The sequence below is a fragment of the Apiospora aurea genome, assembly GCF_038362705.1.
Source record: "Apiospora aurea strain CBS 24483 chromosome Unknown utg000008l_segment0_segment0, whole genome shotgun sequence".
Lineage (NCBI taxonomy): Eukaryota > Fungi > Ascomycota > Sordariomycetes > Amphisphaeriales > Apiosporaceae > Apiospora > Apiospora aurea.
Window position 1 is genome coordinate 2,097,723 of NW_027117395.1, and position 20,190 is coordinate 2,117,912.

Genomic DNA, 20,190 nt, shown 5'->3' on the forward strand with positions numbered 1-20,190 from the left:
TCATTATGGGGCTCCTCGTCGCCTTTATTTTTGGTCAAGGGAATTTGTGTGACATGGATCGCAAATGCGGAACGCTGGACGTCTTCTGGGTTGCGCAGTTTGGGCCAATCAACGAGGTCAGGTCGTGGCAGGGGGGGGTAGATAGATGGTTGCCTAATCCCAACCTTAAAGGCACAGCCTCGAGTGGCCTTTTGAGTCTGACCACCCTTCCCTTCCCTTCCCCAAACGTGGAGAAGCATGGAAGGAAGCTATTAGGGCATCCAAATGGCAAATGCAAGGATGAGTGCATCTTCCCGTGCGTGTGTCCTGCATTTTGTTGTAAGTGTCGCTGTCTTGTTTTCCTTGCCCTCGACTTGCATTGCATCCGCGGAAGCTCCCCCGGTTTCGTCGTTTCCTCCCCCATCTAAGATGACGCAGGTCGTTTGCATGTACTTGTCACTTACATCCTCGTCGGTCTTCTATCTCGATTTCGTTTGTGTCCGGGAGTGGGCGGCGACCGGATTCCTCGAGCTTTGCAATGTCCATGTCCATTGTTTGCCCTTACGGTTGCCTTTGCAGACTGCCTTGCCAGCGCATCACTGGCTCAACCATTCCATTTGGTGCCTCTGCATGCCCAACCCAGGCAGGGTATGTCGATAAGAGGCGGCGCCCACAATGCGTACGGTGAGCGCCGATGACAACAAGCAAGTGAGGCGGATCCTGAGACACGGGCTTGACCTGCACTGCAGGAGAGCTTCGCCGACGCGCCTAAGTCTTTGGCGTCTCCCTTTTCGGAAGCTCGACTTGATACTTGTCGCTCGAGAAGAGCTGCTGCAGTGTAAACATCATCAGCAAGCTATTACGCAAAGGACGTTTGCGGACAAGGGTAGCCGCCCATTGGGACACCGAGAGCTCCTCCTTTGCTGTCTTGTGCCACCGATGCTTACTCCATCCTGCAGCCCCGGGACTGACGCCGACGTGGTATGGTAGACGTTTGGGGGCGAAGTCACTGGCTGCACCGAGCTTTTGAGACTGCTCATTAAGAAGTTCTGATCTGCATAGAACAGCTTCCAGGCTTCACCCAACAGCGTGTCATCCTTGGTAAGAGAAACGCGATTTCAATGGACACATAGTTCCAGCAAATATCTCGGGCAAAGCCTTCCTGGAGCTCGTTTACTTTATACAATTTATAGCAAAATTGTCTCTCCCAAGCGGTACACAAGTTGGGCAGCAATGCAGGTACCAATCATGTCACCGCAGCGTTGCTTTTCAGTATGTACTCTATCCAGACTGTAGGTAAGTGGTGGTGCCACGTTTCTCAAGCACACAGAGTCTTAAGCGATAGACCAATGGATGGTGGATGGGCCGCTTGCATTTCCCCTCACGCCGTCACCATATACCATATCGTTGTACGCACAGGTGTTCTATACAACATCATATTGCCCGATCAATCTAAGAATGCCCAGATGGCCTCACTGCCACCGAAACTATTGCTGATATTCTAGTATAGGGGAGCAGGCAATGTAATGACTTTATTGACTACATGTAAGACGACGTATCAAAGCCCGCACAATAACTTACACACTATATGCCCAGCAGTTCTCGTCTCGGCCTTTCGCTCGCACCTAACAGCCACTTCAACCGATTCGAATCTCATATCCCTTCTCGACGTTACTTCTAACCAAGCACAGCTCAATCCGAAATGTCAGAAAGCTGAATCGAAGTCGATGTATTGAACGAATGAAGCATCACTCGGCATGGGTAAGTGCACTTGTTCAGACTCCATGGATCGATTCAACGATACTTACTTCACCCAGGTGCCCTATTGCAACGGCAATGTGTGACTCTGGCTGAGAGACCGTGACCAAAGCTAGGTGCAGCTGATGCTGCGCCATGCCACCATCTTCCGAAGCAAGGCTACCGCTCCGGTGGCCCAGAACAGACTCGGCCGAGATGAACCAGCCTGCTAGAGCCTCTCACAATCACTGCCATTCGCCGGGATGTAAAGGGTCCGCCCTGGCTGCCCGGGTATGACAGTACAATCCATTTTTACGACGGGGGTTCTCCCTGGCCAGGAAGCTACTGCAGTAAGCGATCTCCTCGCATACTTGCGAGGGTGTGGAATTCTACCCTGTCCTACAAAATGCAACGTACATTTCAAACCGCATCCGTCCTATTTCCACTGGTGGGGCTCGAATGTGATATGGGTGTGTAGATACTCTTCCTCCTAGATTCTCTCACTGGCTGCCGCCGCATGAAAAGAAGAGGTTTTGTGGCCTAACTGTAAGACAGGGCGAAGAATGGCTCTCGGCGTGCGACTTACAAGGAGCGGTCATCACCATACAGATCGGATCGGAACTATTAGGATCAGAGCGAATAAGCGAGGCAGCAGGAATGACTACATTGCCAGAGAGCTGCCGTACGCTAAGATTTCCGCACCAGGCGCCTTGTTTGAACTATTCGATGAAGGTGCTCCTTCTGAAGCATTGGAAATCTAACCCCCTGGTTTTGAGATGCCCAAAATTTGTCGCCTCGTCCATCTGATCGAAATGCTTGCCTTGTACAGATGCTCCTGAAAACGCTCCTAGGTGGGCTCGAGGAAGCACCATTCAGTGTGTGCAGGACTGAACATGCGCAACCGCCTTGGTGGAAAACAGGACGATCACAGGTTCGCGCAAGGGTTGAATGCCAATCAACCGTTAGCGATGAGAAGATAGACCTTTTCGTCCTTGTTTGGTCGGCATACCACGACACAATGGGGTGTTTGGCGCATGGGGTGAAAGTAACGGGCCAGAGGGAATGCCACCTACTCCAGACGCACCATAGTGGCACCTCCTTGGAACGTACTGGCATAGTGTCACGATTAATCCGACATGCATACCGTCATCGAGCACCACTGAGCTTCAGATGAGGCACTGGATCCTCGCCAACCCTTCAGCGACTGATTGATCTGCCCTGCCTTTCCTTGCCAAACCTGTGCTTGGGTGTGGCACCTCCAGCCCCTGACTACAGGAGCCCAACGAAATCAGGATCCGGGCTTTTCGATGAGAGAGGACACAATCAACAGGTGCTGCTTGAGTAAAATCAATGGTTCACGCTACCTGGCGTGATCCCCTTCCGAATCGGGGTTTCACCGAAACAGAGGAGCATGAACGCAAACAGCAGTTCGTCGAATCCATGGAAACATTTGGCTTCTGTGCTACTCACCACCTGGGCGGCATACAGATCCTGTATTCGTATACATCTTACTGGAATGATCCATACCTTATTATGTATGCTAAAAGAAAACTGTTGCTAGACAAAAGACGGATGGAACCCCTAACCAGAGGAATGCCAACCAGCATTATTTCCCGTCGGAAAGCGGGATCAGATTGGGCGCCTGCGCAGTTTATGCCAAAGTAAGACAGTTAGATAACTCGGTTTGCTGTGGTGTCTTGTAGATGTTCATCAGTCCCGTGCTCGCTTCACTTCCAAGCCCCCTAACTCTTCTTCAGGTTACCGCCCCGTATTGCCTCTCCTTGTTTCTACCACTGCAATCGCCATAGCACAGTTTCCAAATCCACTCTCTCCATTCATACCATGGTCGTAGCTAGAAACGTAATCTTAGCACGAGACGAGGCGGAGTGATGGCATGGTGTGGTTCGGCCCAGTGTAGCCAGCAATGAGTAGGCGGTATGCTCATAGTAAAAGCCTCGCACAAGCCACTCTTCGAAGCTCTCTCGTTACGATGCACGCGCAGCGCAAAAGTGTTTCGAGATCCAACACGTGGGAATATGCCAATCCCGTTCATAGCAGAGCCATAGCCACGGCAACACCAGCCACCAGGCCGATAGGGGCTTGGGGACTAGTCGCGCCAGCCGTCACAACGGAAGGAGGCGCCGTTGCGCTAGTAGATGCCACGGCCGGTGAAGATGTCTTGTAAGTGCCGCCTCCACCTGCGCCTGCGCTTGCACCGGTACTGCCAGCGCTCGCAGTCACCGAAACCGTCAAGCTGCCCGCCCCAGCTGTTGCCGACACCGTTACGTACGTCCCTGTTCCAGCTCCGCCACCGCCACCTCCGGCCGAGGCGGTAGCGGAGGCCGACGCAGTAGCTGAAGCAGCAGGGGACACGGTCGGCTTCGCTGTGTATGTTCCATTTGGCGTTGGAGGGGGCATATTGGTTGCATACCCACCACCGCCGCCGCCACTAGCAGCTCCTCCACCGCTGACGACGACGGAAGCCGATGTCGAAGCACTACCACCTCCCATGCCACTGGCTGCACCGCTAGCTACCCCAGAGGCACTGGCGCCCCCTGGAGCCGTGGAGCTCTTACAACCACTTACACAATCACACACTAATCATCATCATAAGTAGGAGCTCATTTCCCTATCCGTCTCTCGACTATCGCACAAGGGCTCGGAAGGGAGGGAGGAATGAAGAAAGGGGCTACTACTAACCTGCCTGACCACCATCGATCACTTCCTGGTACTTTTCCGAAGGACAGCCATCCTTCACACAGCCCTCAATGGCCGCCATCATGGACGCCTGCTGCGAGCACTGGCAGGCAAAGTCTATGCCTGAACAGCCTATACTCGGCGCCCCTTTCATGAAGCATTTTTGGGCACATTTCGGGACCTTCTTGACGGCTACCATCAAACACGGCATGCCGCCGCTATTGTCGCCATACGCGTAAGCATACGCATAACCGTAGCCACCCGTGTCCGCGAGAGCACCGACGACGAGGAGAAGCTCCAAGACAGTAGCAGCACACCATATGGCGGCCAGATGATGCCTCATCCTTACTTGCAGATTGAACAAACTGAAAAAGCGAGTGTGGGAAATTATGTAGTCACAACAGACGATGCGTCGTCTGTGGTGGTGCTGCTGCTAGGGGAAGCCGGAAAGATGCTTGGGCTCATCTTGCAGCAACATTGCATTAGACCATCAAGAGAAGCAAAGGTGGGATAATAAGGCCTTATATGACCTCAACGAAAGCACCCTCCCATCATCAACAATGGTACGTAATTGGGCGAGCGCATCTAGCCACCCTTGGCTGATACTTGGGACGAACGAACGCGCAAGCTACCCAGCCACGGACTCGACCCAATGTCCTGCTTGGAGCCGCGAAGGCTCGAAGACAAACCATTGTTGCCGGCTCATCGCATGGCTACATAAAGGAACATGAGAAGAAGTAGGCAACTATCGTCTTATTCTCACACATTAATAAACTCGCCAAGGTGTTATTTTTGGCCCCTTGGGAAAAGCAGTGGCTGGCTGGTAGCAACCATGCCAACAACTTATCATACCCAGCAGACCCCATCAGCGTCCGAGAGAAGGGAAATTGCCAATCCATCCCCGCATGCTAAGTGATGATGGAGATGTCTCGATGGGGTTGGTTGGCCGGTCTTTTAGCAGACGTAGAAGCAAGGGACTAGGATCTAGATCCCGATTTGGAAGTTGTGCCTGAATAACAAGATGATCGGAGTCGTGATCCCATTTATGGAGTGATCTGAAGATACTTTATCACTAGTTGTGGCAGCACACACACTGTCGGCAATGCGGAATGGAAGCCACATTTAGCAAGCGGCTTCGAGTCATTCGCTGTGGGAAGGTTTGCTCGCCCGCAGTACGAGAGGCACCTCTGACTGGCCAACCGACGCCTCCTCACGAAAGCTTGAGAGAAGTATGGGACAGACTGCCATAGTGATAGACTTCCAGGCATGACCAAGCCCCCTGAGTACACTGGTCTTGCTGTCCTGCGCACGAAAAGCAGCACAACCCCATATTTGGAATCTGCAGATACGAGTCCCCCCCCTTCTTGCTGTTCAATAAAAGATACTTCAGCTATGCCCGTTCCTGGTGATGGTCGGATAACTTAGTCAAGCCGATGATCTGTGCCACGGTAAAACAGAAAGGTTTGTTCGGATCAAGTGATTCTTCCCAGGTTCCGTGCTCCGAGATATGGCACCAAAAGCAATATATCTCCTGGAATGATGGAAGCTCGGGGCCCCAGTAGTTGGGTAAACCATCTCTTGGTTATCTGGGCATAGTTGAGCCTCATAACGATGCGGACATATGATTCAAGGCGTGGAGTGTGACCCGATGCCGAGGTTCGTTACCACACATCATTACCGACTTTTCCTCCGACCCTTTAGGCAACTGTACTTTTATGCAAGTAGACAGTCTATATTCAAAGTGTATGTGTAGCCCTGTTTGTTTGCCCAGCTAGTTCTCATCATCGTCCATATCGTGATCCGGATAATCACCCGATGCTTGGTATTGATCGTCACCCTCATCTGAGGCATCATCGCTACCCCCTTGCCCGTCATCGTATTGATTTATGCTCATCGTAGTGGTATCGTGCAACTCCCGCCGAGGAGCTGGAGTTGATCTAGATCCATTTTCATCCGAGCTTATGGTTCTAGCGTTCGAGCCAGCGCGCCCACCGACTTCCGCATGCCCTTGAGGCTGAAGGCTTGCGATTAATTGGTTTCTCCTCGCACGTTTCCCGCGAGATGGCTTCTTGGTCGACTTCCTTCGGCTGATATTCTCCTTGGTCTTAGCAACAACAGTCACCTCGTCCGTCTCCCCCTTCCTCCTCTTCAGTTCAATGAACTTGGCCAAGAAATCGCCCTGCTCGACCCGAGCCCGCGAAGCCCCCGGTTCAGGTCTGGGCACCAGAAGCTCTTGGTTGTTCTCGCTGTCACTTATCTCGTAGTCGTCTTCGTCAAACATTATCTTACGCTGCCGACGCATGGTCTTTTCATTGATAGGTTTCAGTACCTTCTCCGAGGTCATGATCCTGGCCGAAGAGACGGCGAGGAGGTCAATATCGCCATCCAGCTGCCTGATAGCGGGCAGCGGCTCGGCGTCATTGTGCTGGGTAAGTATCATTTCGGAGCCAACGTTCTCTGACCATTGCCCCTCATATATCCGGCCTCGGTAGGATATGACGGGGTTGGCGGAATGCAGCTCGAGAATCTGGACTTCTTCGGTAGCATCTGGGTCGTCGCCTTCATCTGCAAACTCCCCATCCCCACCTTCGGGGGCATTCTCTTCGTCGTCATCTATGGTGGGATCTCTGCTGAACTTAGCACGGTCCTCGCTGAATCTGATTGCCAACATTTCATCGTGAGACTTTTCCTTCAGACCACCGCGACCGTTCATAACAGTCTTTTGTTGTTTGCTGATGAAATCCGTCTTGGAAAGGTCCAGGGTCACGTAGTATGTCTAGCAGATGTAAGTAGCCTGAACGACGACCAAGACTACGGGGTTTTTGGGAACAAACCTCTGTTTCTGTCGTGGAATATTCATATTCCCAGTCTTCATCTTCTTCATCTTGGGTAAGTGGCAGCGCAGCAGGGGTGTTAGTGAGCTTTGGATCTGGCCTAGCGGCGTTGAAAGCTGCTGGCTGGTAGGAGTTATCCATCGGGACGGATAGTCGAGTACGTTGAGGGCTTGACCATGGGTTGCATTGAATAATCAGCGAATTGGGCTCTGAGTAGTCATGAATGCAGATTGGTATAGAATTGGAACTGTAGCCGAATCTCAGGTGCTGAAGTAAAGATTTAATAAAAGGAATGGTCGTTCAGGATGGATGGACCTGGTTGGCATCCATCCTTCAATGTTGGGCTTGGGCTGGTGTTTGTGCATTCAAGAAAGAGGGTTCCATCAAAAATGCACTTGCGCGTGCATGTACTTTGGCCTGTACCTGCACCTGTACCTGTACCTGTACTTGTACTTGTACTTGTACTTGTACTTGCTGCTGGATGGCGGGGCAGTTGCTCAAGTCAAGGTCAATTCAGTGCTTGCTACCCCTCCATCCATCAGCTGAAGAGAGAGAGGGTCGAGGGTGAGCTACTGTTTTCACCTATCCCACCTATCTGCCCGTTGACTCATTCCGGCATCTACGTCGATCCCGACGCTTCACATACTTACCTATAAAACCGCTTTCCCGTGGTCCTTCTTGCCAGATTGCTAGTAGCGTATATCCAAATCGCGCCGTCATCAACACATCCGTTACCTGCCCTCGTTTACGAATTCGCCCTTGTACCTGCGTCCCTCACATAGGAAGACAAACCACACCTAACGGCCGCTATGCCGACAGTTTACCTGCTCGACTATGTAGCGGGCAACATTCGCTCCCTTGCGAACGCGATCGAAAAGTGCGGCTACACCGTCTCCTGGATTCGCTCCCCCGAAGAAGTCGCCAATGCCGACAAGCTGATCCTGCCCGGCGTCGGCCACTTCGGCCACTGCATGTCGCAGCTCGCCTCGGCCGGCTACCTGCCTGCCATTAACGCTCACATTGCCTCCGGCAAGCCCTTTATGGCCATTTGCGTAGGCATACAAGCTCTGTTTGAAGGCTCCGTCGAGGACCCGGGCGTCCCGGGCCTGGGGCTTATAAAGGGGAACTTGGAACGGTTCGACGACAAGGACAAGAGTGTGCCACACATCGGCTGGAACAGCGCGAACTCAGGCTCCAAAAGCTTGCACGACCTGCATCCGGGCAGCAAGTACTACTACGTACACAGCTACATGTACCCTTACAAGGCTGGAGAGCTCGAGGCGCAAGGGTGGACAGTAGCCACCGGAACATATGGGAATGAGACCTTCGTAGGCGCAGTGGCCAAGGACAACATTTTGGCAACGCAGTTCCATCCCGAGAAGAGTGGTGTGGCGGGTCTGAGGCTCATCAAGTCCTTCCTTACAGGCGAAGGAGTAAAATCGCTGGGCCAGCAGCTCTCCGGCCCTGCGCCGACGGGCGGATTGACGCGCCGTGTGATAGCTTGCCTTGATGTGCGGACGAATGACCAGGGTGACCTGGTCGTAACCAAAGGCGACCAATACGATGTGCGCGAAAAGGGCGACGACCGCGGCGTGCGGAATCTTGGCAAGCCCGTCGAAATGGCCAAGAAATACTACGAGCAGGGCGCGGACGAAGTCACTTTCTTGAACATTACTTCCTTCCGCGATTGCCCGATCGCCGATCTGCCCATGCTGGAAATCCTGCGCCGCACGGCAGAAACCGTCTTTGTACCCCTGACCATCGGCGGAGGTATCCGCGACACGGTCGATACGGACGGCACCAAGGTATCGGCTCTCGAAATCGCCACCATGTACTTTAAAAGCGGCGCAGACAAAGTGAGCATTGGCAGCGACGCTGTGCTGGCGGCCGAAGAGTACTACAGCCTCGGCAGGAAGCTATTTGGCAACACGGCCATCGAGCAGATCAGCCGGGCCTACGGCAATCAGGCGGTAGTCGTCTCCATCGACCCCAAGCGCGTCTTCGTGCCCAAGCAAGATGCCACGAGACACGCGACGATTCGCACCGCGTTCCCCGGCCCCAAGGGTGAGGAGTACTGCTGGTACGCCTGCACCATCAAGGGCGGCCGCGAGACCCGCGACATGGACGTGGTTGAGCTGGTCCAGGCCGTTGAGGCCATGGGCGCCGGCGAGATCCTGCTTAACTGCATCGACCGCGACGGCACCAACAGCGGATTCGACCTCGAGCTCATCAACCAGGTCAAGAGCTCCATCCGCATCCCCGTCATCGCCTCGAGCGGCGCCGGCAACCCGGGCCACTTCGAGGAGGTCTTCCAGAAGACCCCCACTGATGCCGCGCTGGGCGCGGGCATGTTCCACAGGGGCGAGTACACGGTGCAGCAGGTCAAGGATTACCTGGCCGAAAAGGGGCTTGAGGTCAGGCAGTTCGAAGGTGAATTATAGAAGTAGCAGTACAGACAAATGGTAACGACGGTGAGGGAGCGGAGTAGCAATCTACGCAATGGAAAAAGGAAGGACGGGGGGTTATTGGGCTTATAGAGAGGATGGTCTACATGACACATAACCATAAGAAATTCTTCCAAGGTTACCTTGAAATACCAATCTCAGGACAAACAAGCGTAGTTAGGATACACGAACATATCGCCACATCCAATGCTTGCAACTAGGCAATTGTCCATGTCTGACATACATCATGGCACAGTTCATAGGATGCTAACACGTGAAAAATGCAAATTCCTATATTGAAAGCTTTTACCCTCTCGTGGAAACCGTTTCCTATATTAAACATTGACACAATTCACTCATTACAAAGATACCCAGATGATAATCCCTCAGATAGCCAAACGGACGACGACAGGTAGTGTACAGAATAGGCTTCGCAACCGACAATCTGACCGACCTGAGTACGTACAACAAAATTTGGCTAAGACAACCCCAAGACGCGAATTCCCGGACACAAAAACTCCCAAATGCAGCGTCACCAATGCATAAAATCATGGTACTAAAAAAGAGACTGGGAAAAAATGACAAAACACAATGCTCCCAGAAGACCTGCAAACCTCCCTAGAACCCCAGGCAGGCGATGCGATCGGAAAAGACGGTATCGAGCGATGGGACGAGGGAAATGATTATGGAGAAAAGACTGCGACTCCTAATGAATTGACAAATGCGGAAATTCTTTAGACTTCCATGCCCATGAACAACCACTTGTTGCTGGTGGTGTCCACGTCTCCGGACCAGTGGTCCAGTGTTGTGAGTTCGAAGCCAACCCACTGAAGACTTCTCATCAGTGCTTTGGCGTCGTCCTCGGGTATCGATCGTTCCATGCAAATGACGACACGGGAGCACTCCAAGGGATCGGCGAGCTCGATCAAGCCGATAAGACTACATGGGCCAAGTTAGCAGTCGAATACGGTATGGTAAGCGGGCAGGTAGGGAAGGGGGAGAAACGTACGCTTGTTTCAAGTCGCGACCAATAAGTCCCGAGTCAAAGAAGGCAAAGAGAGATCGCTCTTCGCCGTCGTCGGCAATGAAAGCGCGGAAGCTAGCACCTCCAACGTAGTCCCAGAACTCCATCCATCCACAGAGTCCTGCGGCGCCTTCGATTGTGTGGCTGCCGATGCTGGAAGAATAGGAAGACGGTGGGGTGAAGTAATCGTCAGGCGGTGTAGGTGGTGTTTGAACACCCGTCAGGATGGAGCCATTACCGGCCATGTTCCCCTCAACCTGGAACACGGATTTCATGGTCTCGCAAAAGAATCTCTCACATTCTTCCCTGATCTGGAGTGTTGCCCCCCTCGGCGGCTGGTGGCGGTGTTGCGGCGGGTCGAACTGGCCGAGTGTTTCTTGGCCTTGGGCTTCAGAGCGAGCTCGTTGTTCGAGGTGATGGCCGCGAGGGGGGGACTTGTCGGAGGGGATGGTAGGCCTGAGATAGGAACCTCAGGAATACCACTCGGCCCCTGCAGCCACGGTAGTGCAGTAGTGCATGCCCTTCAGCGACGCCGAAGGGTCCACGACATAGCAACTGGCGAGGACATTGGCCTGGCGCGCGACGGCCTCGCCATAGTTACTACTTAAATTATTACTACTGTTATTTTTCATTGGCGCCATTGCTCTCGGTTGACTCCAGGGTTCTTCTTGGGAAAAGGGTTTCGGAAGAGGTGGTGGGAGGTTGGTGTCTGGGGACAGACAGTCGGCGAACAGTGGCTGGGCGGGTTCAAGTTGTTTGACTCGTGCGCAAGATGGAGGCGAGGTCGGGGTTGCTGAGTGACAATTGGCTTTGTGGATGCAGATTCTTGTCTGGACTCGGGGATGGAGGAGTTGGTGTGTGGTTTTTTGTGTCTTGGGATTCTGACTTTTGAGGGAAAAGATTCAGCGTGGTGCTTGATTGGTTTGGTGTGGCAGCGGTCAAAAGGAAAAGCAAAAGCAGGAATTGGGAATTTGGGGGAGGGAGCAGAGGGAGCAGAAATAGCTGAAGGTTCAATGCAGATTGGGGTGAGTGGATCTGATTGGGCGGCCAAGGCGACCATGGCGATCAATGCGCCCGCTAAATTCTGGAAACGGCCTTTGACTGCAGCCCCTACCAAGGACGCCCACTGGACAGAATGGACGCCCACTGGACGCCAAGCCTGCTTCTCTCTAGCCCAGCCCATAGCGTGGCAACAGCTTGTTAGAGCCACCAACCTGACAGCCAGTCAGTCAATCATTTCCATCAACTCATACACGTTTCGCTTTGTCTTCGCTTGACAATTCTTTCAAGTCATATTACACGACAGAAACCCAAAGACAAGAAATTGCAGGAGTTCGAGACGAATACAAATACCCTAAGCGGTTCTCTTAACACTCCAAGTGGTTCGATGTTGACTCACCAATTGTCGGAGAACACAGGTTGGCAAGGGCTGTCAATGACTATCATGGCTGGTAAGAGTTCGGTGCTGGAGTCTAGCAAGTAACGCAATTCTGGGGCACACCGGTTTCCGGCACCCATCCCATCATTCGAGTCACCTGCTTCGGCTTACACCGCACACTCCTGCTTGCGCGCGCGATCGTCCTGGGCGAGTTGATTGATTGCTTCAGTACCCTCTTGGGTCTCGTCTCCTGACCTGCCTCTGAGGTTACATCTACTACGTATCTGATATTGATGTTTGTTCCACTGCTTCCCGAACCCGCCGGTTGCTGGAACAGCAGTAGTCCCCAAAAAGTCCTTGGCGTAGAAAAAAAGAGCCAGGAGCCCAGTTAATTCAGGGGTCCTCTCTTTGGTTCCATCATAGTGATGGTGTGCATGATGCCATCCTGGCTGTTGCTATGGACTGTTATATACATATGTAGAGGCGGCGTCAGAGTCTGTGTGTTGTACATACGATTCTATCATGCATGATAGACAACCATCACCTCTCCAGAGCCTCCTATTGCCCACTTCGTTCCACATCTGCTGTTTGGTCTCGCCCCGAACAAGTAGGGAGGAGGAAACAAAGACGGCGTCGCCCCGCATTCACAAGCGAAGCGGAGGGGCGGTTCCACTTTCCTTTAAGCTGAGTCGGGTATCGATAAGGCATGAAAGACAAGGATCTCGGGTGACGGCGGCCTTCTGGTCGTTGCCGACATGCGAGCTAGGCCACGGCGTGCAGAGACCATAATGATTAATAAAGTTGACTTTCTTTCGGGTAGCAACGATAAGCGGAGGCAAGAGGGGACTTCCAGACCTGACCTGGTGACTGACTGGATGATGCGACGAGCCACGGGGACCATATTCCTCTTAGCTTGAGGCCGCTGTTATCTAATCACTTGGAGGGCAGGTATGTATTCATGCTGGGCTCGCTCCTCTGTTGCTCAGTCGAAGCTTGTTTCCTACTTCCCGTTCTTTCTCCTACCCGAGGTACTGTGCAAGTCGAGAAACCTACAGATGGTTTCACCAGACTTGTTTCTTCTCTCTCTGTGACGCGGGGAACATTTACGGCACTCTTTAGATCGAGTACCGCCTCCCTCGTCTCGTATCGCTTTGACCATAGCACACACAACCTGCCCACCTTCGTGTGCCTGAGTAAGGTGCAGTATAAGTTTAGGAATAGCAGCCTGCAGGCCTGACTGGCCGTCAACCCGACCTGACAAGCAACTTGCTAACCCAACATGACCAACGGTACGGCCTGGCCCGGCGGTCCACCGCCGCGATACCCGTTATATCTGCTCCCGAGCTTTAGCCTTCCCTTCAAACGACGACAAGTCTCGCCGGCAAGCCCAATCCCCTCTTCTCCACCATCCGAGAACTCCGTGCCGCCCCTATCCAGCTCGCCCACAGACTCTACACTCTCGAGCTCGGTCGGAAGCTCCTCGGGATCCTCAACATACGCTCCGTCGCGGCTCTCCTTTGCTTCCTCCTCAGGCGACTACGTCGAAAGCATAGAGGAGCAGCAGCCGGAGAGCCCCAGACTCCTGAAAGTTCACCCCGACACCATTCGGTGCTCAACGTGCTCTACAGACCTGGCCTTCGCCTCGCAGATCGTCAGCAAGGGCTTCACCGGACGCTATGGGAGGGCATATCTCGTCTCGCCTCCCGAGAACGATGGGAAGGGGGGTCCAGGCTCGGGAAGTCTCGTAAATATCAGAGTTGGCAAGCCCGAGTCACGTCTACTGGTTACAGGCTCGCACATCGTGGCCGACGTGACGTGCAGTATATGCCATGCTAAGGTGGGATGGAAATACGTTGATGCAAAGGAAGAGTCCCAGAAATACAAAGTCGGGAAATACATACTCGAAACCCACCGGACGGTGGACTGCAGGCACTGGGAAGACGCCGTCGTCTCGGGTGTCCCAGAGTTTGAGACCGCGACGACCCGGCAAGCCAAGCCTGCGCCGGATGCCGAACCGATCGTTTTCGACTCGGAGGACGAAGATGAATGCGAGGACATTTTCTCAGGCACATGGGACCCTGTTGTTGTGGCCAAGAGACGAGCTCGAAAAGTGCCCCAGCCATCTCGCTGAGGGGACAACGGGACTGCGAGCAGATACTGAACGTTTACGTTTCAGTCCAGTTATCGGATTCGATCCGACTTTCAGGTCACAGATGGGCATTGGCGGAGAATTACATTTTTGGATGGCGATTTATACCCCGATACCGTCACGAATAGGAGTCGTAAGGGGTTCCTGGAGTTTTAAGGTTATGATTCTGATTTAGGAGTTGTTTGGAGGCCAGCAAAGCAAACGCCGTCAGTTGGTCTATATTTGGTTGTCTAGATAGTCGATACCCTCTTTCTATGAACATTGCTTTAGTTTATATGCATAATGGAATGTCTATACTTTTGAACTGAAGTTGCCGCCTTGAAGAATATGGATCTCAGCGTAAGTAGGGTATCCCTCGATCTACCAAGCATGAAAGGCTTCTCAGTCACGATTGAACTCTTTGACAAGTTTGATGCTATCACCCTGCTGGAGCTTTTTGCCCAGCATTCAACTCGAGTGTGACCTGTAGCACATAGTAAGCAACTGCATCGCGCAAAAGGCTGTATTTGGAATCGCCTTACTGGCCCATCATTCACCAGGGCAACTTCCATCATGGCTTGGAAGACGCCGTTCTTCACCCTCTCTGGTTTGTATCCTTGCTGCACCTTGTTGAAAAAGTAGTCGTACAGCACTTTCGCCTCGTTACCTCCCATGGCGCCATGAAAATCTGGCTTGTTGCCCTTTTTCGTTGAGGCTAGAAGCGTGAATTGGGATACTACACGAGCATCAATGAGTATTCGCTACGAGACTCGGCGAGCAAATAAGCACCTACCACATAGTACTTCACCTTCAATATCCTGTACGCTCTTCTTCCACTGTGTATGAGAGGTAGACGGGGTCAACGCTGGAACCGAGGCAAGCTATTGAGTCGAAGGGGGTCACCGGGAAAAGGGGGAGGAGCAGCAAGGCCCCTCCATCCCTAAAGAGGGGACAAGGAATCATGCCGCACTTACTCTCCCACCGGCTTCATCATCCCACAGCTTCATCTTGAGTACCTTGGCGGCGAGCGAGTCTGCCTCCTTCTCTGTATCGCCCGGCGCGACGGCAGCGAACACCAAGACGCCCTTGCCGATGGAGGATACCACCTCCTTATCCACCGTCACCGATGCGGACAGCACGCGCTGCAGGATGGCTGCATTAGAGAGATAAGCACGCAATTAATATCCATGCTAGCCTTTATCCACATATTTTTTGGTTTGGTTTTGAGTTTGATCTAACATACCTTTCATCTTTGCCTTCGCTTATGTTCCTATCCGCACTGCAAATATACCTAGGTATGTATAGTGGAGCTTCACGAGCTTCACGAGCTGTATGTGTGTGTGTGTAACCTAACCTAGGTATGTGCCACATCAAACGACAGCTGCTACGGCGCTGGAAGACGGCTACCTGCAAGCTTGTCCGGTCGTCGGCAGGTAGAGAGGGACGTGGGGGGAGGGGCTGGCTGCTAGGCCACGACGGGTGGGAAGAGAGCTGCAGATGCGCAATTGGAAAAGTCCACGTTCTGGTCTCGGCAAGGGTAGATCGTGGGCAGGGGGCGTATTCAAACTCCAACTTGATCCATACCCATGGGACACCTAGAGTGTTGAGAGTGCCTTGGGTGTGATCAACTGAGCCGTTAAAAATTTCGACCGAAGGCAATGCTTAATTGCTTGATAACCTATCGATTGGGGGCGATGCCTCCCCGGTCGTGCACCGTAAGTAACAGGTAAATTGGAGGATTAACATCAATGATACTGCACCTAATTTGCGTTTGGACGCAAGGTTGCTTCCAGCCCACTGCCACTTTTGTGCCACTCTTCCCTCCCTCCCCTGCCACTAAGTACATCGAATACTGGCTGTACGGCTGACAAGTGCTGTGCTTGTGCTTGTGCTGGGCTGCGCTATCGATTGATGCTCATTGTTCCAGCCTATGAGGTAAGTTGTGTGTAGCGGGCGGCTGGCCCATCCTTACTCGCTGCAAGGCAAAATAAGTGGCCCGGCCTTCTAATTCCACCTCACTCTAACCTACCTCTGACAGAACGTCAAATGCCTACAGCATCCACGTTGTACGTATCAACGTTCTAAAAATTGCAATTGCGAGCACGCTTCAGCAGCAAGCTGGTCACACAGTCGCATGGTGATTTCACATTAATCTCTCTTTCGGCTTTTCATCACGCAACGGAATTGCTTGGACTGACCCAAGCCGACCCTCCAGCTGATTGGAGAGCTTTGGTTGGCAAGTTGGTACTTGACCTTTTCCGCAACACCCCCCCCAGCTCACCTGCACTCACTCGACATACCACCTGCGCCTGCCGAAGAGCAAACAGACGAATTGCCATCTTCTCGTTCGCACCACTGCCTCTTGTTTTTCTCGGTTCAACCAAAACCGAGCGACGAACGTCAACAGTCGCAGCTTCGCATTCAATCCAACCTCCCACCCCTCCAGCGGCAACTGGTTTTGCTTGTCTTGCCGGCTTCCTCGTTGCGATTGGATCCGTCGCCTTTCCAACTCGAAACCCCAACAGCATCACATCAGGCACCTGGCTGGCCAACTCACCTCGTATTTTTTGCCTCAGCCGAACAGTCCCTCAGCCGTGGCCATAGTCGCACCGCATTCACTTTGTGAAAGCATCGAACCCCGTTCGATCGACCGACGCATCCCGAGCTCCTCGATCGATTCATCGCAGTCATACATCTAATCCCAAGGCACACAGCCTTCTTCCCAGAATCATTACTCCCACCATCTTTACCCCGTTCCATCACCCTCCGCCACAGGGGCTTTTGTCAAAATGGCCGCACGCAAGTTGCAGCAAGAAGTCGACAAATGCTTCAAGAAGGTGGCCGAGGGCGTAGCTGAATTCGAGGCGATTTATGAGAAAATAGAACAGTCGAATAATCCCGCCCAGAAGGAGAAGCTAGAGGACAACTTGAAGCGTGAGATCAAGAAGCTCCAGCGCTTGCGAGACCAGATAAAGACTTGGGCGGCCAGCAATGACATCAAGGACAAGGCTCCGCTGTTGGAGCACCGCAAGCTGATAGAAACGGTTGGTGTCTAATGCTACCTGAACGTGCAGTTGAATATGGCTAAAATATCATCGTCCAGCAAATGGAGAGGTTCAAGGCCGTAGAGAAGGCCATGAAGACCAAAGCGTACTCCAAAGAGGGTCTGTCGGCTCAGGCGAAACTCGATCCCAAAGAGCAGGCCAAGGTCGAATCGAGCGAGTTCTTGGCAGGCATGGTGGACGAGCTGGAACAACAAATCGAGGCCTTGGAAGCCGAGAGCGAGTCGATACACGCCACCATGAAGAAGGGCAAGGTCAACACAGTGAAGGCAGACCGGATAGCAGCAATCGAGCATATCATCGAGCGACACAAATGGCATCAAGCCAAGATGGAGCTGATCCGGCGCTCGTTGGAAAACGGTGGTGTGGAGTCGGAGCAGGTGACAGACCTGGAAGAGAGCATACGATATTACGTATCGGATGGCATGAACGACGACTTCGTCGAGGACGAGGAGCTCTACGACGAATTGCAGTTGCAAGAAGATGAGGATATCTTTGGCATCAATCCCGACAACGACCGTGTATCTTCCCAAGATACTCAGTCAATACAAGACGAGGCTCCCGAAAACGAGCCGCGGCCGAGTAGCTTACCAGGAAAGCCGGCGCGGACAGCAGTGGATGCCGTTGTTGCGGCCGGCCGACGGCCATCCGCACAACTCAAATCCCCGTTACCAACGCTGGCGACACTGCATAATCCCCTGTCAACCGTCACTAACGGAAGCAGCACGACCGTGGGCATGAAGCCGGCGTCTTTGCCGACACGGCCTGCCGGCGAGGGTTTGAAGTATGCTTCGGCGGCGGCGGCGGCAGCGGACAAGAACAACCTCGGCATTGCTCCTTTGCCTCCGCCTCCTGGCTCACAGCCGGTCGTGCCTTCAACAGGCGTCTCGCCACTACCCGGTGTACGGACGAGTGCTACAAGCTCACCGAGCATCGCATCGATACAGCCCGCTACTTCAGAATCGAGGCCATCTGCGCCTTCCAGCATAACCGACTCCAGGATTTCCGAGCCTATACCGGCTGTTGCAGCTGTGGCTAAGAAGGAGAAGGCGGCCGCCAAGGCTGCGGGCAAGTCCCCAGTGCCGCCTGCTTCGCTATCCAAAGGTTGGTGGTTTCCCTACCCACTTTGTTACAAAGGCATACTGATTATCTGAACAGCTCCGCAAACAAATGGCGCCTCCAACGGCGTCAAGCCCAACGACCAGGACGAGGAGGAAGAGTCCATCTATCATCTGCCTGCGTCTCTGTCAGATCTTCTCGATTCATTCAATGTCACCAGGAAGCGCGAGCTTCCGGTGTCATCGCAAGCACATCTTAGAATGATGCATGCTTCTCAGACGAATACCCCGGATCTTGCGGATGCTGATGCTCCTCGGAAGTATCGACCTGAGCATCGCCATTCTTCGCTGTCCCAATATCCCCAGGAGCCTCTGGCTATCTTCGATGACCCGCGACTGTATTCTCGGATTGACCCCGATACGCTGTTTTACGTCTTCTACTACAAGCAAGGGACGTATCAACAGTACCTCGCTGCCAAGGCGCTGAAAGACCAAAGCTGGCGATTCCACAAGCAGTACCAAACGTGGTTCCAACGACACGAAGAGCCCAAGTCGATAACGGAAGAGTTCGAACAAGGCACTTACCGCTTCTTCGATTACGAGTCCACATGGTTAGTAGCACTCTTCTCACAAGGTCTTGATTTTGCTGCGTTTGGCGAGGCATAGTGCTAGTGCACTAGAGACAGAGATGGGAGTTATGATGTACCCGATAGTTGTTGTATCCTTGTTATTGCATCCCCAATCCGTTTCTTGTTCCGCAGTTTTACCCTAGAGTCTTTGCGTCCTATCGTTGATTTCGGGGGTTAATACCCCGTGTATCGTTTTTGGTGGTTTTTAATTTTGCTTGTTTTCTTTCTTTCTTTCTTTCTTTCTCTCTCTCTCTCCGGTCTAGGTCAGCGAAGACGGCGACTACTCTCGCTGTTAGCGAGAACCGGCGACTACTGGCTGCCATTGGCGAAGGTTGGCGTAGACTGGCACTGGGGAAGAGTAGTCGGCAATCTATAAATGGAGTTGAACGCATTGCTAACAAACTCTACAGGATGAACCGTCGAAAGGCCGACTTCAAATTTGCCTACCGATATCTGGAGGACGAAGTCTAAGGTGACTACGCCTGGGATTTAGAATTGAAGCAGTTCAAGGCAACGCAACGCAAATGCAATCTCGTCGTCTTTTCGCTAGGTTAGGCTCAGTGAACGTGGCAATGAGTTAGGCCAGCTATGTGCACATAGTCAGGCTCATGTGCCGGTGTTCTTACAGAGAATTTCTCGTTTCGATTTCTAAGGTGGTTTGCAATTTACAACGGAGGAGTCTGATCAGGGGCTTGTCTGCCAAATGGATTGGTCGGCGTAGGGTCTGGTCATCAATGTTCTACTACTAGCATACGTGTGTCACGACACAATTCGACAATGAGCCTCCAGGGTTCGTTCCCCTCTGCAATCGTTCTGGCTCTTAATTGACCAAGCCAATGAGTGAGCTGTGGCTGTCTTGTCTACTAACCATGAGAGTGAGAATGTTCAAAAGTAGGAAGACATTGATGGAGAGGTGAGTGGATGTATGCAATTAGCAAGCCCAGACGCGATAAGCAGTCAGTTAGTTAAGTGGGCGATAAGGATAAGATATGATGACATACCTCATAGCCCAGCTGGGCAGAGCGTCGTGCTGGATTACGTGGGGTATGGAGGCTTAGCGACCCGAAGCTTCCCTTCAACGCTGGGCAGCTTCACCCAAGACTTTTGCGATACAATGCGCCGGCACTTCCATGTTCCCTCAAATGTCTTTTGAGCAGCTCCATGTTCTGCAGAACCCCTCTCAGTATGGCCGAGCCTTGATTTCTTCCTACAATTCCACG

At 52.8% G+C, this 20,190-nt stretch overlaps 9 protein-coding genes across 9 annotated transcripts; 4 read left to right on the plus strand and 5 right to left on the minus strand.

Annotated features, from left to right (window-relative positions):
* Window positions 1–251: 251 nt before the first annotated feature.
* Window positions 252–531, minus strand: PG986_012118 (uncharacterized protein; the record flags this gene model as incomplete). The annotated part of the gene is made up of 2 exons (XM_066848340.1): window positions 252–403; window positions 444–531. The coding sequence occupies 2 exons, from the start codon at window positions 529–531 to the stop codon at window positions 252–254; spliced, it is 240 nt and encodes a 79-aa protein (XP_066695036.1).
* Window positions 532–3,765: 3,234 nt separating this feature from the next.
* Window positions 3,766–4,756, minus strand: PG986_012119 (uncharacterized protein; the record flags this gene model as incomplete). The annotated part of the gene is made up of 2 exons (XM_066848341.1): window positions 3,766–4,271; window positions 4,417–4,756. 2 exons carry the CDS (start codon window positions 4,754–4,756, stop codon window positions 3,766–3,768), a joined length of 846 nt encoding a protein of 281 aa, XP_066695037.1.
* A 1,616-nt stretch (window positions 4,757–6,372) lies between these two features.
* Window positions 6,373–7,388, minus strand: PG986_012120 (uncharacterized protein; the record flags this gene model as incomplete). The annotated part of the gene is made up of 3 exons (XM_066848342.1): window positions 6,373–6,427; window positions 6,492–7,189; window positions 7,248–7,388. The coding sequence occupies 3 exons, from the start codon at window positions 7,386–7,388 to the stop codon at window positions 6,373–6,375; spliced, it is 894 nt and encodes a 297-aa protein (XP_066695038.1).
* A 668-nt stretch (window positions 7,389–8,056) lies between these two features.
* On the plus strand, window positions 8,057–9,688 carry PG986_012121 (imidazole glycerol phosphate synthase-like protein; the record flags this gene model as incomplete). Its single annotated transcript, XM_066848343.1, has 1 exon — window positions 8,057–9,688. The coding sequence occupies one exon, from the start codon at window positions 8,057–8,059 to the stop codon at window positions 9,686–9,688; it is 1,632 nt and encodes a 543-aa protein (XP_066695039.1).
* Window positions 9,689–10,425: 737 nt separating this feature from the next.
* PG986_012122 (uncharacterized protein) lies at window positions 10,426–11,356 on the minus strand (the record flags this gene model as incomplete). The annotated part of the gene is made up of 3 exons (XM_066848344.1): window positions 10,426–10,630; window positions 10,701–11,171; window positions 11,196–11,356. 3 exons carry the CDS (start codon window positions 11,354–11,356, stop codon window positions 10,426–10,428), a joined length of 837 nt encoding a protein of 278 aa, XP_066695040.1.
* Window positions 11,357–13,372: 2,016 nt separating this feature from the next.
* On the plus strand, window positions 13,373–14,224 carry PG986_012123 (uncharacterized protein; the record flags this gene model as incomplete). The annotated part of the gene is made up of 1 exon (XM_066848345.1): window positions 13,373–14,224. One exon carries the CDS (start codon window positions 13,373–13,375, stop codon window positions 14,222–14,224), a length of 852 nt encoding a protein of 283 aa, XP_066695041.1.
* Window positions 14,225–14,660: 436 nt separating this feature from the next.
* On the minus strand, window positions 14,661–15,471 carry PG986_012124 (uncharacterized protein; the record flags this gene model as incomplete). Its single annotated transcript, XM_066848346.1, has 5 exons — window positions 14,661–14,705; window positions 14,764–14,957; window positions 15,015–15,057; window positions 15,196–15,374; window positions 15,465–15,471. 5 exons carry the CDS (start codon window positions 15,469–15,471, stop codon window positions 14,661–14,663), a joined length of 468 nt encoding a protein of 155 aa, XP_066695042.1.
* A 444-nt stretch (window positions 15,472–15,915) lies between these two features.
* PG986_012125 (uncharacterized protein) lies at window positions 15,916–16,825 on the plus strand (the record flags this gene model as incomplete). Its single annotated transcript, XM_066848347.1, has 4 exons — window positions 15,916–15,936; window positions 16,149–16,156; window positions 16,260–16,287; window positions 16,340–16,825. The coding sequence occupies 4 exons, from the start codon at window positions 15,916–15,918 to the stop codon at window positions 16,823–16,825; spliced, it is 543 nt and encodes a 180-aa protein (XP_066695043.1).
* A 185-nt stretch (window positions 16,826–17,010) lies between these two features.
* PG986_012126 (general negative regulator of transcription subunit 5) lies at window positions 17,011–19,441 on the plus strand (the record flags this gene model as incomplete). Its single annotated transcript, XM_066848348.1, has 4 exons — window positions 17,011–17,265; window positions 17,325–18,387; window positions 18,442–18,952; window positions 19,381–19,441. 4 exons carry the CDS (start codon window positions 17,011–17,013, stop codon window positions 19,439–19,441), a joined length of 1,890 nt encoding a protein of 629 aa, XP_066695044.1.
* Between the last annotated feature and the right edge of the window lie 749 nt (window positions 19,442–20,190).